The sequence below is a fragment of the Penicillium maclennaniae genome, assembly GCF_028827695.1.
Source record: "Penicillium maclennaniae strain IBT 15551 chromosome Unknown utg000003l:1.0-5670915.0:1.0-5674809.0, whole genome shotgun sequence".
NCBI lineage: Eukaryota > Fungi > Ascomycota > Eurotiomycetes > Eurotiales > Aspergillaceae > Penicillium > Penicillium maclennaniae.
In genome coordinates this window covers 723,238-741,064 of record NW_026623215.1, presented here as the reverse complement: position 1 = coordinate 741,064, position 17,827 = coordinate 723,238, and the positions used below count along the sequence as shown (strand labels likewise).

General features: G+C 51.2%; 7 protein-coding genes across 7 annotated transcripts; 4 read left to right on the top strand and 3 right to left on the bottom strand.

Annotated features, from left to right (window-relative positions):
* Window positions 1-706: 706 nt before the first annotated feature.
* N7477_002371 (uncharacterized protein) lies at window positions 707-1,459 on the bottom strand (the record flags this gene model as incomplete). Its single annotated transcript, XM_056964034.1, has 6 exons — window positions 707-783; window positions 847-931; window positions 982-1,127; window positions 1,175-1,191; window positions 1,241-1,351; window positions 1,401-1,459. 6 exons carry the CDS (start codon window positions 1,457-1,459, stop codon window positions 707-709), a joined length of 495 nt encoding a protein of 164 aa, XP_056823987.1.
* Window positions 1,460-2,741: 1,282 nt separating this feature from the next.
* On the top strand, window positions 2,742-5,255 carry drs1 (putative ATP-dependent RNA helicase DRS1; the record flags this gene model as incomplete). Its single annotated transcript, XM_056964033.1, has 4 exons — window positions 2,742-3,671; window positions 3,722-4,489; window positions 4,544-5,053; window positions 5,079-5,255. 4 exons carry the CDS (start codon window positions 2,742-2,744, stop codon window positions 5,253-5,255), a joined length of 2,385 nt encoding a protein of 794 aa, XP_056823986.1.
* Window positions 5,256-6,157: 902 nt separating this feature from the next.
* Window positions 6,158-8,757, top strand: N7477_002369 (putative C6 transcription factor; the record flags this gene model as incomplete). The annotated part of the gene is made up of 7 exons (XM_056964032.1): window positions 6,158-6,256; window positions 6,326-6,396; window positions 6,465-6,858; window positions 6,914-6,995; window positions 7,048-7,521; window positions 7,573-7,885; window positions 7,944-8,757. The coding sequence occupies 7 exons, from the start codon at window positions 6,158-6,160 to the stop codon at window positions 8,755-8,757; spliced, it is 2,247 nt and encodes a 748-aa protein (XP_056823985.1).
* A 636-nt stretch (window positions 8,758-9,393) lies between these two features.
* Window positions 9,394-10,984, bottom strand: N7477_002368 (uncharacterized protein; the record flags this gene model as incomplete). Its single annotated transcript, XM_056964031.1, has 2 exons — window positions 9,394-10,451; window positions 10,516-10,984. Coding segments are annotated over 2 exons (1,527 nt in total), but the record flags the coding sequence as incomplete, so codon positions are not given.
* Window positions 10,985-12,003: 1,019 nt separating this feature from the next.
* On the top strand, window positions 12,004-13,005 carry N7477_002367 (putative TIM barrel metal-dependent hydrolase; the record flags this gene model as incomplete). Its single annotated transcript, XM_056964030.1, has 1 exon — window positions 12,004-13,005. One exon carries the CDS (start codon window positions 12,004-12,006, stop codon window positions 13,003-13,005), a length of 1,002 nt encoding a protein of 333 aa, XP_056823983.1.
* A 300-nt stretch (window positions 13,006-13,305) lies between these two features.
* Window positions 13,306-13,741, bottom strand: N7477_002366 (uncharacterized protein; the record flags this gene model as incomplete). Its single annotated transcript, XM_056964029.1, has 3 exons — window positions 13,306-13,362; window positions 13,422-13,486; window positions 13,543-13,741. The coding sequence occupies 3 exons, from the start codon at window positions 13,739-13,741 to the stop codon at window positions 13,306-13,308; spliced, it is 321 nt and encodes a 106-aa protein (XP_056823982.1).
* A 2,121-nt stretch (window positions 13,742-15,862) lies between these two features.
* glr1 (glutathione-disulfide reductase GLR1) lies at window positions 15,863-17,650 on the top strand (the record flags this gene model as incomplete). The annotated part of the gene is made up of 3 exons (XM_056964028.1): window positions 15,863-16,245; window positions 16,322-17,154; window positions 17,214-17,650. The coding sequence occupies 3 exons, from the start codon at window positions 15,863-15,865 to the stop codon at window positions 17,648-17,650; spliced, it is 1,653 nt and encodes a 550-aa protein (XP_056823981.1).
* Window positions 17,651-17,827: the final 177 nt, after the last annotated feature.

Sequence of the window (17,827 nt, the reverse complement as noted above, 5' to 3'; positions counted from 1 at the left end):
AGACTGATTTCCCGTGAAGGAAGTGATCTATCACTTGGTACCTTGCATGCTACCTGGGCCGGCAATAGGTATCGGAGTTGGATTTGATGATCTCTTAATTGTTTTTCTAGAATTCAGCAAAAAGAAATAGACTTCGGCCTTAGTAAATAATTGGGTATGCACTTGGGTAGCGCTTTTGGAATCAATTCAACATCTACTGATTCTTTAGTGGAAGCACATGTTCGTTCTGAGCAATGTACATTCTCGGACATTATGCGGCTTCCCGCGACCGGAATGGACGTCCGGAGCTCGCAGAAGAGCTAAGACATATACGAAGAATACTGAAACCCAACAGAACCTGCACCTGCGAAGCTATACGACAGCAACTTGCCAATAGCTTACCAACAGTAACTAGCCCCAAACGAATCCGCCCAAATGCTTTACCCCAAAAGCCCACGGACCTTGTGTACCCGACAGCCTAACAGGGCTGGTAGTAGAAATGATCAACCTTCATATTTCCAAGAAGTCTCGTGAAGTTCATTCGAAAGATAGAAGATGATATTGCCATGGTGACTGCAGAGGACTAGGTGAATATCAGCGAGCATATGGCATCAAGTCATTTCTCCGATGCGCCAAGTAGCTGAGTCCATCCACTGTGGGAACCGAACATGACTAGTAAAGGAAAAGTCGGTCTTTCGCATCTTGTACCACCCATTCCAACCCTTCATTAAGGTTCTTTCCTGTCATAGCACTGCATGGTAAAATCGTCCACTTGTGGGTTTTGATTAAATCCAAACCCAGACGCTACGGCATTTGTCAGTTCGGGGTTTCGGCGATTTAGGCTCGCACAAGTCAAAAGATGCGTACTGACCTCGCGCACTTCCTGCTCCGACATGCATTGTTCCACATCCGTCTTATTCAAGAAAACTAGAAGACTAGCTCCCATGAGCCGCTGGTGGTTATTAGTGAGATCCCGAGATTTGAATTCAAGTGGGAGCGCACCTCTTCCAGGAGGAGACCGGCCAGCTCCGCACGGCAATCGTCCACGCGTAGACGATCTGTTGCATCAACCACCCACACAAGCGTATCGGTTTTTTCGAAATAATTTTTCCAATAGGATCGCAGTGTTCTCTGGCCACCCACGTCCCCTGATACAGTTAGTCCCGTCGCAAACTGGAGGGGTCATTCGTCTCACAGATGTTGAGCTTATAGCTGTGTTCCGCGTTAAAACTCCATCAAGTAAATCAATCGGAACGCTTACCCCATGAAATCAATTGTCTTGATAATGAACCCTAAGGTTGGGCTCACTGTGGTAACATCCTCGTTCATAATCCGCTTGACGATGGTCGTTTTGCCCGCGTTATCCAGACCCCTGCGATTCCCGTCAGCAGAGAACTCTTCAGCCTCTTACTTGTTCGTACAGCATGAGAATACGCATCTCCTTATCCTTTAAGCGGGCTTTCCGAAGTATTGACAACATGGTTCCCGAAATGCCCTAATTGATACGATTCTGCGGAAGGGTTGACGAGGTGAGGAAATAGGCTTACCGCCGCGGGCTGGGGCACGCATACCACGCTCTCACCCGTATTTTGCCCTCCCCTCTACATGGTCAACAACTTGCGCCCGAAAGCAATATGATCAATTAGAATAACAGCATATTGAATGGAAGCCAATCTGTTCTCTAAAGTAAAGGTCCTGTCTCCGTCGGGTCGTTCATCTCCGAGTGGGATATCAATCGCGCCAAATCGATCTTTAAAGGTTTTTCAGTTCAATCGTCAATAGTCCGCTTTATGAGCACTTAGCTGGACTTTGTCTCCGTGTTTCCATCGACGAGTTCAGCTTTTCCAGGATCAATGGGGCCTTTCAAACTACCCTACATCAACTCGAGGATACAATGCGTTACCCAAGTCAATGAGGCTCTGCAAAATGTGGCCGCATTCAGACAATTATAATTCGGAAGCGGCTTGGCGCAACAAGCCCAAAGAAGCCCGATATTGAGCGTCTGGAGTTCGCAGAGCTGCCACCAATGGGAGTCAGCTGTAGCGTTCGAGAATATCTGGGAGGCATAGTTATGCAGCGGCTCAAAAGAACGAGGATGAAACGCTGGAGACCGCAGCTGGCATTCTCAGAGGAACCCATGCCAAAGTATTGGCTAGAATTATGAGTTCTTTCAATGGACCCAAGGATAAATCTTACGGGGCAGCTTGGGGATTCGTGCCCCTCGCCCGTTAGTGACACCTCTGCGATGACAGCCTGTGACCTTTCTGGGAGTACCAATGCGACTGCGATTTGTTTCAAGATTAGCTGTAGGAGAACATGTTTACGGGAGCTGTCGATATCAAACATGAGGCTTTCTTCGATGGTACTGCGTGCAGTGACCTGAAGGAAAAGATGATGATGATGAAAATTTACTATATGCTGACCTAGTGCGACTCGCTATCTCATCATATGCCCTGGAATAAGCTAGGAAAACAACAACCAATCTATAGAAAGCTGACCAGAAATGAATTGTAAGGGCAATTTCATCTAGAGTAACTTCTCGGTAGGGAACTAAAGCGGGACCGTCCCAAGCTGACTGGGGCGGCTCTGACCTTAGTCATCCAAGTCTCTGCTCACCGCCCGGGGAACCTTTTTTTTTTCTGCTGTTGATTTCTTTCTTGCGGCGAAGAGACTAAGGACTCCACTACTTTTCAATTTTTTGTGAAGTCGTGAAGGCTTCCTTGGAGCCTGAGTTGAATCCGGTTCGAATCGCTGCCTTCACAATGGCACCCAGCAACAAGCGGAGCGCCGCTAAGGACGACGACTTTGTTCTGACGCTGTCCGACGAGGAGGACGTTCCCCGGTTTGACGACGACGAGGATCAGAACGAGTTCGAGAAGGAAGATGAAACTGCGAAATCTGCCGATACGAAAAAGCGCAAGCGCGACGTCGAAACCACCGAAGGCAAAAACAAGAAGCAAAAACAGCAAGTCAAAAATGGAAAGAACAAGAAAGACCAGTCAGAGCCTGTTGCCAAGGTCGAGTCTGAGGAGGAGGAAGATGATGAGAAAATTGGTGTTGCCGATGATGACGGTGTCTTGAATCCCGACTTCGAGTTTGATGTAGCTGGTGTGGCCAACCAGGGCGTCACCGAAGGCTTTGATGGCTGGGGCATGGACGAGCCCAAGCAGACTGGTCCCCACTCCGACAAGAAGGCTGTTGACATCGACGACATCATTGAGCGGAGACAAGCAAAGAAAGATGCTGCTGCTCAGAAGAAGCAGAAGAAGCAGCCCAAGGAGGAAGAGAGTGCTTCCGATGCTGAAGACGAGTCTGATGCCGGCATGGAAGTTGATTTCGATGACGATGAGCTGATGGCCGAGGATGGTTTCGGTATGGGTGTGGATGGCGCAGAAGAGGAGAGTGATGCTGAAGGTCCTGAAGTCGAGTCTGGGGCGGAAGACGATGAGAAGGAAGGATCGGATGAGGAAGAGGAGGAAGATGATGATGACGCCGCATCCGATAACGATTCCGTCGCGACCCCCGTTGGTCACCCGGATGACATTGGCTCCGATCGCGAATCCGATGTTGAGAGCGAGGTTGATGCCGAGGAACAAGAGAAGCGCAAAGCCTTCTTCGCTCCCGAAGAGAAGATCGATGAGAAAGCCGCCGCTGCGAAGAGCACATTCCAAGACTTCAACCTTTCTCGTCCTGTCTGCGAGGCTTGGCCTCCGTCGGATTTACCGACCCCACTCCTATCCAGCGCAAGGCCATTCCCGTGGCACTTCTGGGCAAAGATATTGTCGGTAGTGCCGTCACCGGTTCAGGAAAGACAGGTGCTTTCATCGTCCCTATTCTGGAGCGTCTGCTCTTCCGTCCTCGCAAGGTTCCTACGAGTCGTGTGACTATTCTGATGCCTACTCGTGAATTGGCGGTGCAATGTTACAATGTTGCCGTGAAGCTTGCCACATTCACCGATGTCACATTCTGTCAACTGATCGGTGGTTTCAGCCTTCGAGAGCAGGAAAACATTTTGAAGAAGCGCCCCGATGTCATTATTGCTACTCCCGGTCGTTTCATTGATCACATGCGCAACTCTCCCAGTTTCACCGTTGATACCCTCGAAATTCTAGTTCTCGATGAAGCCGATCGTATGTTGGAGGATGGATTTGCGGACGAGTTGAACGAGATTTTGACGACGATCCCCAAATCACGCCAGACTATGCTCTTCTCTGCCACCATGACAGAATCTGTCGACAAACTTATTCGTGTTGGTATGAACCGTCCGATGCGTTTGATGGTGGATGCCAAGAAGCAGACTGTCGTTACCCTGACGCAAGAATTCGTTCGTCTGCGCCCTGGTCGCGAGGATAAGCGTCTCGGCTGTCTCCTTTACTTGTGCAAGGAGATCTACACAGGAAGAGTCATCATCTTCTTCCGCCAAAAGAAGGAAGCGCATCGTGTCCGCATTATTTTCGGTCTACTGGGCATGAAGGCTGCCGAGTTGCACGGTAGTTTGAGCCAAGAACAGGTATGCTTCGCAATATTTTCGGTTGAGGGCCCTTTTACTGACTTCCCTCTCTAGCGTATTAAAAGTGTGGAGAACTTCCGTGACGGCAAGGTCGCTTTCCTTCTATGTACAGATGTTGCTTCACGTGGTCTGGATATTAAGGGAGTGGAGACCGTTATTAACTACGAGGCCCCACAGAGCCACGAGATCTACCTGCATCGTGTTGGCCGTACGGCCCGTGCCGGTCGCTCCGGTCGTGCATGCACGATCGCTGCTGAACCGGATCGCAAGGTTGTCAAGGCCGCTGTGAAGGCCGGCAAAGCCCAGGGCGCCAAGATTGTCAGCCGTGTGGTTGAGACCGCGGTGGCTGATGAATGGGCCCAGAAAGCAGAGGATCTTGCCGACGAGGTGCAAGAGGTTCTACAGGAAGAGAAGACGGAGAAGCAAATGTCGCAGGCCGAGATGCAGGTCAACAAGACCGAAAACATCATGAAGCACGGCGCAGAGATCATGGCACGACCCAAGCGAACATGGTTTGAGACGGAGCAGCAGAAGCTTGCAGCCCGCAAGATTGGTGCGGAGGAAGTTGAACGGACCCAACGCGGGTAAGGTTAAGAAGGATAAGGCCAAGCTCAGCAACAAGGACAAGAAACGTCTAGACGACGCCAAGATGCGTCACGAGGGCAATATTGGGTGGAAGAAGGGCAAGGACGAGCGCGATGCTCCGAAGATGTTCGGCAAGGACAAGGGCAAGGGCAAGGGCAAGTTCAAAAAGGGAAGGAAATGATTGTGTAATACGGTGGACATACGTGTCAATACCTGCATAGTTCTTGATATCGTCAATATTTTCAATACCTGCATAGTTCTTGATATCGTCAATATCGTCAATATCTTCAATATCGTCAATATCGTCAATATCGTCAATATCTTCAATATCTTCAATATCTTCAATATCTTCAATATCTTCAATATCTTCAATATCTTCAATATCTTCAATATCTTCAATATCTTCAATATCTTCAAATATCTTCAATATCTTCAATATCTTCAATATCTTCAATATCTTCAATATCTTCAATATCTTCAATATCTTCAATATCTTCAATATCTTCAATATCTTCAATATCTTCAATAGCTTCAGTAGCTTCTCACTCGGCACACCTCCCACATTGGATCCCACATCGGCCCACGCCCAACCTTACATCATGAGTGCCCATGACAGAAGATCGCCCGATGATCCACCGGGACCCGCATCTCGTTCTCGAATCATCTAATCAACTTAATCGCTATCCTATCAGAGCCATTCGGCGGATTCAACGAATCTCACCTTTGACTGCATGCGGCCATTTGACCGAAGCATCGCCGAGCATACTCTACAATTGGCCGGTCGTCGCGATTGCCCAAGCGGATCTCCCTGTACTGTACAGAGGCTACTGTACGCTTGACGAGCTCACTGGTCCGTCAAGACTAACTCACTCAGCTGAGACCTGACGCCCAAAAGAGCCAAAAGATCCCAAAATAAAGACTCCAAACGTGGTCCACCGAACGGAAAAAATAAAGAGAAAAAAGGTTAATAGACCTCCCCGCGATCAAAGCCCCACGTTCATGGGGCCAAAATTTCCTCCTTTCCTCTTCTTCTACCTGAACTGAATCTTCAATGGGGGATGAAAACTACCCCGTGGATTACTGATGGTGGTAGAGGGTTCTTCCGAGATGGCCGACGTGCCTTTTAAGTCGGCACTTCCCCGGAAAAGTGCCTTCTCCTGCGAGGCTTGTCGCAAGCGCAAGGTACCGATCGGGCAAATTCCGAGATGGGTGTGCCCATGTGCCAATAAGCCGAAGCTGACTGTCTGACAGGTCAAGTGCAACGGAGCTAGCCCGTCATGTTCACGCTGCGCGGCGAGGGGTGAGACGTGTGTGTATAGCTTGTAAGTTCGCGTGGTCCGGGATCCCAGTTGCGACCGGTGGCTGACATACCTTCCCTCCCCACTTACAGGGCGCCAACCTTGTCTTATACCAAGCAATTGGAAACAAGGGTTGCTCAGCTCGAAGATGCTCTGTCGAAGCTGCGTGGTCGGCATACCGAAGCAGAGGCTCGCAAGGGTAGCTCTCCTGCGTCGGTGGCCGAGTCCAGCTCGAGTGCGGGTCGTCGAATTAAAACGGAACTCGACGACGCGCAGGATCTTGCTCGGGAATTTGATGGCTTGAATGTCGAAAATGACGGTCGCATCTCTTTCCACGGTCCCACCAGTTTGTTCCAGCTCCCGAGCGGAGTGGCTAGTGAGACCGCGTCGACGTCGCAATACGCCCAGGAACTAGAGGCTCGCAAGGAGCGACTCGTCAATAATGCCTGGCGGGAGCGGGCATTCGAACAGATGGCTGTGATGCCGGTATGATGTGCTCAGCTCGAACCTTTGTACCACCCCAACCTGATCGGATCTGCAGGAACCTTTCCAATACCTCCTCGATTCCCATTGGTGCTGGATTCAGCCATTGTTCAACTTCGTCTATCGCCCTGCATTTACGCGTATGTCTCGCCTCGGTGGACCTGGCGTCTATATCTACTAACCCACTTGCAGGTGATATGAAGATCAATGGCCCTTACTATTCTGATGTCCTCATGAACGCCGTGCTGTCTCACTCTGTGCGGTGGTGCAAAGCGGAGCCTCAAGTCGGTCCGCTCCTAGACTCTTATGAGGGTGGAGCACTGTTCTACCAACGGGCCGTGACGGGGCTTTTCGATTCGCTGAGAACGGGATATGCAGGTATCCCGACGATACAGGTCCTGTTGCTACTCAGTGCGCAGGAATGCGGCCGTGGCAACCGTACGCAGGCATGGCTCTACAGCGGAATGGCCTTTCGCATTTTAGACGATCTCGGGATATCGATCGACAGTCGGAAATATCCCGGATCGGCACACCTCAGCGACGAAGACATTGAGATTCGCAACCGACTCTTTTGGAGTTGTTATTTCTGGGACAAGATTATTTCCCTATACTTTGGCCGCGCGCCGACTATGCAGCACTCCCGTGTCAGTCCGCCACGCATGATCCGTATGTTCTTCTTGCCCACGCCGTCTATCATGAATGCTGACAATCTTCCAGTCGATGATACATCCGAGATCGAGATTTGGACTCCGCACGGCGTTACCTTCCCGGATGGCGCACACTACCCGCCCACACAGGCCCACTCAACCACTTGCTTCATTCAGATGTGCGGGCTTGCCGAGATCCTGAACCAGATCCTGGTTCATATTTATGATCCGATGCGTCAGAGCACCGAGGCCGAGTTCTTCGACTGTGTTCAAGAACAAGCCAAAAACCTAGGCGAGTGGTGGGATGAGCTCCCTGACTATTTGAGGCTCGTAGCAACAGACCTACCACCGTACTCCCCACCAAGTCATATCATGACTCTGAAGTATGTCTTACATTTAATGCTAGCACTCGTGTATTTTTTCTTGCTAATCAGATGCCAGCTGTTTGTATCATACCGTGAATATTTTGCTCCACCGTCCCATCCTCTGCTCTCGCGGTTTATTGAAGGCACGGCAAGATGCATATGACAAGAGCCATCTCGTCCAGTGTATGGCATCGGCCACGACTATCCTATCACTATATGACCTTTACCGCCGTACCTTTGGCGACAACCACGTCGTGCTCTCCCTCGCATACAGCATTTACACGGCAGCCTCGATCTTCCTCCTCGAAATTCAGGCCTTGAAATATGCCGCACCAGGAACCCTAGACAAGCTCAAATTCTGCATCCTCGCCCTAGAACGAGTCAAGCTGTCTAACCCAGTCATCACGACAGCCCTCAACCTCGTCTATCAAGAGCTCCAGAAACTCCAAATTGACATCAACATTCCCACGGGATCCCAGCCCGAAAACCCTCAAACTTATACCCAACCCTCCCATCCACCCCACGCAAGTCAATCCCCGGCGAGCAGCAATCCGTCACGCCACGTCTCGCCAGGTATTCACCACCAACGCCAACAGAGCAGAGCAACATTGAGCGCACAGGGGACGCCGGCGCCAAATCCATCAACCTCCTTGCTACCGGGCTTCACCTTCCAACAACCTGTCAGCAACTTTAATCTCTCCCAGATGAGTGACGTACCGCAGATGCCCCCAACACACCTCCTCGGCGGTATGCCCCACGCCGTGATGACGGTAGATGACCCAGGCTCGTACGAGATCACGCCCGAGGTGTTCGAGGCATTCTCCTATGCGCAGCCTCTTACAGCAAATATGGCGCCCTTTGACACGAATTGGAGTGGAGGGCAACGATGAAACGCGAGTTCGCTCTCTGTTTGTATACTTGATGATTCCCCGGCGGAGATTTTGAAAAATTTTAGCGTGGGGAGCGTTCAAATCTTTTCTGGGTATATTCCCTATTTCTTGGGTTTTGATTTTAGTATTACCTAAAGCCGAAGCGTCGTGTCAATCCTGTCACCGTCAAAGCGAATGCAGGATGTATATTAGTGGCATGTTTTCGGGGGCATCTCGACTTGACCTGGGCGTATCAATCCCATAATATCAAGTCCTTGCTTGACCGAAAGCTTTCGATTTTTTACCCTAGCCACAAGTATTGAGTACCTTAAAGAGGAAGTCGCAAAATATTTCCAAGATTGTCAGAATGACTTCTCTGGACCAGCATGGGCGCCAGTCCAGCGCAATTGTATATGCACTAGGCTCTTTTCAAATCTAGAGCACATCATATAGACCTCGGCATCAAGCCCAGAATGCAAAAATAGAATACAAAGGGTATAGGGTTGTCAAAATTATATGCCGAGCAATCGCCAGGAGATGCACAGAATATTGTGCGTGCGAGCTGTTTCGGGGTGATAGAGTATGTATACGCCGCTAAAACGACCAGATAGATAAATGTTCATAAGAGAGCAAGGATGTGAACTCCAAATGCGCCATTCAATCGCTCTTGAAGGTGGCATGACGTTGCTCGTGCGATGCAAGGGTATCTCCGGAGTCAGAGTAGTCTTCGGTGGTGGAGACCTTAGCGCGCCAGCGGAGGTACCACGGTCCAGAGAAGAGCTCATCCATACGCTCGATGGGCACGCCCTTTGTCTCGGGCATCCAAATACCCAGGATGATGATACCGAGGGTACAAATGATAGCCCAGAAGAGGTAAGCACCCCAGATATGCAGATTGGTGAGCATGTTGGGGGTAACGCGAACAACGGCAAACTGGAAGAACCAGTGAAGACCCATACTGAGCGCATAGCTCACATTACGGATGTGGTTCGGGAAAATCTCCGTACCGTACAGGTAGGGGATTGTGCAGAGACCCACTGACCAGCCCACAGCGTAGACAAAGACCGAGGCGATGGCTGCGTCAGATGCGGATTTGTTGTCGGAGGAGCCTGGCTGCAGACCCATGTAGATGCCCATGTAGATATGTGCGGCCAGTTGTAGGGACAAGCCAGTTAGAGCACAGCGGCGTCGGCCGAAGAGATCGATCAGGCCCCATGTGAATGCCATGGTGAAGACCAACTTGACAATTCCGTATGCGCCGGATGAAATAAGGGAGGTGGAATCGGCGACACCAGCGTAGGTAAAGATCGTCGATATGTAATATGTGATACCGTTTCCACCTGTCCACTGCGCAATGGTTTGCATGGTCATGAGCAGCCAGAATCGCTGGCGGTAATTGGGGTTGGTCTGGGACTCCTTGAAAGCTGCCCAGTGCGAGATGGACTTCAAGTCGGCCCGCTCCTTAGCCTGCTGGTCGATCTCCTTGAACTCGGCCACAACACTTTCATCGTCGATGGACTTTCCACGCAGACGTGCAAGTATCTCCTTTGCTTCCTGGTGGCGCTGCTTAGAGGCGAGGTATCGTGGGGTTTCCGGACACCACCACGAAAGAACTAGAGTGATCCCTGCAGGGATCAGAGGGATGGCTTGGACTAGTCGATATTGTGTACGCGTGGCGGCCATGTGGATTTTGGCGCCATAGTTGATAAAGAAGCCTATCAGGAGTGGAGTTAGTCAAAATCCTTGTTTAGCGCCGGATAAATGATTGAACAGACTCACCCATGGAAAGCACCGTCAGCAGAGCGACCATGTACAAGCCGACGGACAGACCGCGCGTTGCCTTGGGTGCCACCTCCGACAGATACAGGGGCGACGTGACAGTCAAAAGACCAGCGCCCAGTCCGGAGAAAATGCGGGCGAACAGCAACAAGCCATAGATCCCGGATGAGAAGACCTGGATGAAGGTGCCGACCATGTATACGACCATAGCTAACCGCCACGACCATAGACGACCCAGTCGATCATTGAGATCGAGACCAGCCAGGGCGCCAAATGCAGCACCCAGCACATTGAAGGAGGTGATGTTTGCACTTCGATTGGTCAAGCCGGTTGGGTCGTTCTTCCAGTGGGATTTCAGGAGGTTGAAATCGATCATGAATGACTCTAGCTTGACGCTAGCACTGTAGCCACCCTCATCGTACCCTGCGATCGTAAGCACTCTATCTGTGAAGAATGATGACGATGCATCAGCTAGGGGGGACCAAAGTACCTTTCGGGATACTGCCGCACGCTATCACGCAGACCACCAGTACATAGTACGAACTTGTGGTCCAACGCGATGGTTCCAGCCATGCGGAAAAGGCGCCCATTACGGGTCTATTTCCCCAGGGAAGTTGCGGTGGAGGCGATCGGAAATCTGGGGAAAGGTGCACGGAGTTATCGGCAGACAGTGGGCAAAGAGACAAAAGGAGCGAGTGGAGGAACTGGGGAGGAGGCGTTCTCGGCATCCCGTAGCATTAAGATTTTTTGTACGCTCGGTCAACTTCCGCACTTCACCTGCGCTTGCACCTCTTACCCTCTGCAACCTTGAACCTCGATCCTGCACAAAGGCAGACGGCCAAGCGATGATTCTCCGGTATTTCAACGCCATCTTCACGTATCCCTTGACACGCTCATAACCCCAGGGCTTTCTTGGAACTCCATACTTCTTCAGTCGGCTGTCGGATCGCTCCGCGGAGCCCACTCGGTGGTTCGTGGCTCCGCTGGACGGGTCCCTTCTCCTTTGGGTGGTAGCCTTTCAGGAAATTATGAAGAGCACATCCCACGATTCTCCCGATATGCATTCTGCCGATGCAAGTGGGTAGTGTCACTGCCATCTGCCTCCCGGACGACTTCCGCGTCGCCCTTCGGCTTCCCCTCGACTAACCTCCTCGCCTGTGCCCTCCCCTTCTGGGTAATAATTGAAGCCGAGGGTGGGTCAGACCTCTATACCGCAACTGAGAACACGGCACACGGCAGAGTTTTCTTGAATGATCACTTTCCTTGCTTTTCTGCCGACCTAGACCCTGAGTCTGACTGTGACGGACGTTGGCCGATGACCCAACTCGGCGGCATGATACCGGTCAGGCTCCTCAGGGCAATCCACAGCGTCAGGACCTGCTCATCTGTGAGTTGTACTCCGTAGAAACCGCATCCTTCTTTCTCTTCTGTCTACTTCCCGGCGATCGAGGTGTTCGATGTCACTCAACTTCACTATCCCATACTACAATGCTTACTTCGACTCAGCCGTATGCCGACATCTTAGGAGGCCCAGCACGCATATCGCTATCCAATGACCCGGCGTCTCGTCTAGTCCGGCGTTCTTTCAATGCAGCAGCAGCGCCTATAAGCGTGCCCTTGGGTCACAGGATACCTTCAAAATCCTGGGATAGCCACATGCACGTCGTGGAACCCAAGCACTTCCCTATTTCTCCGAAGGCAGTATACCAGCCTACCACCCATACCTTGGAAGATGCACTTTACTTCGAGTCGACGTTGGGAGTGGAGAACCTTGTCTTTGTGCAACCATCCATCTATGGAACCGACAACTCCTGTCTTCTAGCCGCCCTGGCTAAACTCGGCCCTTCCCGTGGTCGCGGAGTCGTGGTGATTGACCCCGACAACATTCAAACAGAAACGCTGGATGAGTGGCATACCCTGGGTGTTCGTGGTCTCCGTGTGAACCTCCAGTCTGTGGGCAAGGTCATGAATCAGACCGAGTTGGAACAGGAGCTGCTTCGACACGCCGACATTGCGCGGCCTCGGAACTGGATTATCGAAATGTACGTTCCTTTAAAGATGGTGCCTATGCTCGAATCCATCGTGCCTCGGCTCGGCGTCACCGTCTGCATCGACCATTTCGGAAGCCCTGAACTCTCTTCGATCTCATGGGCCAAGGAGGCCCTGCCCTTCGACCCATACAACCTTCCCGGGTTTGACTCCTTGATCTCCCTGATTCGCCAGGGAAACACCTACATCAAGGTGTCCGCCCCTTACCGCCTCACCAAGGACCGTCATATGCGTGATCTCAAGGCCATGGCCTGCGAGTTTCTCTCTGCGGCACCGGACCGAGTCATCTACGCCACGGACTGGCCTCATACTCGTTTTACCGGTGTCGACATCAGCCCTTTCACACAATGGTGCCTGGATCTTTGCACTCACGAACCTGGACTCGCAGAGAAGCTGTTCCGCAGAAACACCGAGAGAATGTTGGACGTCAAGTCTGACTAGTGGTGATACACCCTGCTCTTCTGACAAGTTGAGTTGTATATAGCATTTCCTAGCATTGGCATAGCGTTTGATTCACTGAGCATCACCATATATCCTTCAGTTGGTTTTTCATGGCCCTCTTAAAATCTTATGACATAGTTTATTGAGAATTGATCGCATCTATGGACATCGTAATGGGTTGTATTGGCATTCTGGTATATTTCCCGATATCGTGTCAACATTGACATCGAAAATAGGATCGCGTGCATCGTTTCCGAGAACCGATCATATTCCGCTATCAACATGATTCTCTTGGCCAGCCTAGACGTCCTCCGCGTTCTGGAAAACGACGTGCGAGGTACAGATCTTCTTCGGGCCCTGATCACACACAAACAATGTTAGTTCCTTTGCGCATTTATTGAGAGAGATCAACCTACGATAGTGTAGCAGCAAGCAGGTCGGGATTGGTCCTCACACAGCTGAGGCTTTGTCAACAGGTCGCCTATCCAACGTTAGCGATTGGAGTGCCTTCTCCATTTGAAAGGGACCGAAACGTACAGTCCAGGGCCTCGTTGCCCTTGGAGTTTCCTCTCAGAGGCTTCATGTCGCGGCAGCAGTACGGGTACTGCAGCATGCCGGACTTGTCCTGCGCGAAGTCGCAGGACATGTTGATTCTGTCATCCTGGACAATAGCACTCTGGGCTGCACTCAGAGACACGATGGAGGTGAAAGCGAGAACGAAGGCGGAGACACGCATATTGGTGTTTGAATGTCGAATTCTGGGAGTGGATGGTCGGGGGATAGACGTTGGACCAGGGGTGATCCGCTAATGTATATCCGGGTGATTCTAAGAGCAATCTCAAGTCGCGCAGGGGAGATGGGGGCCCTAATCCTTGCGCCATTGGCTATCAAAATGATCTCCTGGTACCTACATAGGCATGGAGGCCCTTGTTGCTCGTTCGGCTTGGCATGTTGCGGGTTTTTGATTCATCCCCTTGCATTCTTGTGGCTCTTGAATGTGGATAGGTAAACAAGGGCCAGCAGGACGTGTGGCAGGATCAAGGTACTCGTAGATTCCAGGACTCGGCCACTTCCCCTTCACACCTAATGCCATGAGTTTTATTGACGTCGCGAGATCTAGCATTCCTTAGGGATCATCCGAGGCGTTTCAGCTGTTGGCAAGGAGCCTAGCTCCCATTGAAGGAATATATTTGCATGTCTGGAGCATCAGAAAACAAATTCAGCATTTAAATTGTCGTCTCATCTAAGCATATTAGGCCCTGACTTTTGTACATGGGTCTAGGGTTGGGTCCGGGTCTGAGTCTGGGGTTGACGGTGGCCCGCACCCGATACTGTGACCCTACTGCAGGTACCGACACAGTCACGTGGGGCCCATGATTCTTCTTTGCGGTGACTTTTGAAATAACCCATTTTGTCCAGTTATCTTGCGGTGTGATTCTCTGCCTAAAATGAAAGGTCCACATGGCGTAGATGAACAATAATAACCAATCGACATCATGTGATCGGTCATTTGTTGAGGCCCAACGATTACTTCAGCATTTCAAGCGTGGGGATTGGATAACGGCCTCTCCGCCTCGTAGACAGCGACCCCTCTCATCTGCAATCCCCCCCTCAGTATAGCCACTTCTCCATCTTTCACCCAAGATCATGAAGCACACCGAGAACCCTGCCGATATGGAACGCAACGTCCTCATCCCGCTGTGCATCTGCGTCATCTCGTTCGCGGTCATCGCGTATTCTCACTAGTCATTCGGTTGTGATGTCTATACTACTTGGGTAGACACCGAATCACTAGATAAGAGATCACAGAGTCGGCGGCCTCTGGACACTTCTTGCACATGACTATGAGCATTCTATTTGGAATATGACATTGAACCGCTTCGCATCCTCTACCATCAAGACACGAATACCCCCCAGCACCCGGACCACCATATACTTGCCCGCTGTCAGACTATCGCTCCAGGCAGCTGATCGAGGCCGAAAATCACGGCTGAGAAGTCACTGACTCTCCGAAACACTTGGAAACCCTTTCATGCCTTCGAATACCCGAAGATGCTCCTCGAAACCTCGTTGCACCCCTCCTCTCCCTCTGCATCGCCCTCAACGCCGATGCATCAGGATGCAGTCCTAACAGCTCAACTGTGGACTTGATTGAGTGCTATCTCTTCCCTTCGACCTCTGATCCCGAGAAATGGCTTTCTTCACTGAAACCTCCCCTAATTCTCTGATCTCCCGATACTTGAATATCTCATACGTTCATGGATGCGGTCTGCGTGTACACATGGCTTTGAACCATCCAAGTATGCTCGCACACCCCTTCTCCTCCACATCATCACCTTCGTTATCGCGACAGGTCGTCTCTGCGCGATATTCATCGCCATGGGCCACTCTATCTTCAACCTTGACTAGGTTTCAAGGTTTACTTTGAAATAGACCTTGATCACCCCATTCCTTCCTTCAATTCTCCTTAACTTTCGACTTTGATTCATTTTGCATCCGATGCTCTGCTTTGGGTGTGGTGAATACTTTTGAGTTTTCATACTCGCAGACGTTGGATGGGCTGAACCTACACCCAGCCGAGCCGTTCCACTCCTTTTGTCTCTCAAATTTTTTATTTACCATTAGCTTTATACCCTTGACCTAAATTGAAAATACTCGAATATTATCGAACCCATATCAGCCTAGAAGCTCAACGGACAGACATGATTTGTAATCACGTGGGCCGGGCCCCGAGCTGAGAAATCAAGCATGTTCCCCGGGCCCGCAAAGCTCGCCGCGTATCAAGCGGTATCGTCACCAATTTTCTGTCAGGTCTGACTGCTTCCCCTCTTCCTGTACATACCCCCCCATCATATTCATGCTCTCCCGCTCCATCCCTGTGCAATCTTCCCGGACCAGCTTTCGCAGCCTCCTTTCCCGGTCTCCCTCTCGCAGACGAATTCACTCCGGTCCACTGACCGTGAATCGAACCCTGGCGACCATCCACAGCAAGCCCTCCACCACAATTGCGCCTACTTCTCGACTCTCCTCCATCTCGCGTCACTTTTCCTCCTCGTCTCTGGTCTCGCAGAGCACGACTTCGTCCACAATGGCCCCCATTGAGGTTCAGCAGTATGACTACATCGTCCTAGGCGGTGGAAGTGGTGGTAGTGGAAGTGCCCGCCGTGCAGCTGGCTGGTACGGCGCAAAGACTCTGATTGTCGAGAGTGGTCGTTCCGGCGGTACTTGCGTTAACGTTGGGTAAGTAATTGGCACTTTTTTTCCGTCGACATTTTAAATGCAACAATCAAGTTCGGCGCTCACCTGAAACCTTCAGATGTGTTCCCAAGAAGATGACCTGGAATTTCGCGACCATCCAGGAGACGATGGACATCGGCAAGCACTACGGTTACGATATCCCTGAAGGCATCAAGATTGACTATCACAAGTTCAAGACTACCCGTGATGCTGTGATCAAGCGCTTGAACGGCGCCTATGAGCGCAACTGGGGCAACGAGGGTATTGACCTGGTCCACGGCCGTGCTCGCTTCGTCGAGCCCAAGGTCATTGAGGTTGGTCAGCAGGATGGCAGCGTCGCCCGCTACACTGCTCCCCACATCCTGATCGCTACCGGTGGTCGTCCCAGCCTGCCCAAGGTCCCCGGTGTCGAGCACGGTATCACTAGCGATGGCTTCTTCGAGATGGAGGAGTTGCCGCCCAAGATGGCCGTTGTCGGCGCTGGCTACATCGCCGTTGAGTTGGCTGGTGTGATGAACGCTGTCAAAGTGGAGACACATATGTTCATTCGTGGGGACAACTTCCTGCGCAAGTTCGACCCCATGATCCAGAAGACTATGACCGATCGCTACGAGGCTGCCGGTGTCCACATGCACCGCCACCACGCTGGTTTCAAGGATATCCAGCTCATTCGCGATGGCAAGGGCAAGGACCGTCTGATCAAGCTGATCAACCACGATGGCTCCGAGCTCGAAGTAAACGAGCTTCTCTGGGCTGTTGGCCGTGCCCCCGAGATCGAAGATCTGGCTATCGATATCCCCGGTATCAAGCTGAGCCCCAGCGGTCACATTGTCGTTGACGAGTACCAGAACACCTCTGTCGAGGGCGTTTACGCTCTCGGTGATGTGACTGGCCAGGCCGAGCTAACTCCTGGTATGTTTCAAAATCTTGCCCGTCCTCGTATTGGAAAATTCTGCTCACGTATGATACAGTCGCAATTGCTGCCGGTCGCCAACTCGGCAACCGTATCTTCGGTCCCTCAGAGCTGAAGTCCTCCAAGATCTCCTACGAAAACATCCCTACGGTCGTCTTCTCCCACCCCGAAGTTGGCTCCATTGGTCTCACCGAGCCCGAAGCCCGTCAGCGCTACGGTGACGACAAGATCAAGATCTACCACACCAAGTTCACCAACATGTTCTATGACGTCGGCCTGTCCCCTGAGGAGAAGGCCAAGAACCCCACCGAGATGAAGATCATCTGCGCCGGCCCCTCGGAGAAGGTTGTTGGTTTGCATATTCTTGGTCTTGGCGTTGGCGAGATGTTGCAAGGCTTCGGCGTTGCTGTGAAGATGGGTGCGACCAAGGCAGACTTTGATAGCTGTGTGGCCATTCACCCTACTGCTTCCGAAGAGCTTGTCACCATGCGGTAGAGCATATGTTGATATGAATAGACAATACAACTATTTGAGTTTCATTCATTCACAGATGAAGGCTCTGAATACGGAATGGATAATCCACGTGATAAGAGAAAAAGTATTTCGTAGAGTATGAGATGACATGAATAAAGAAATACAATTATTTGAGTCTTAGTCGTAAGAATATATAAT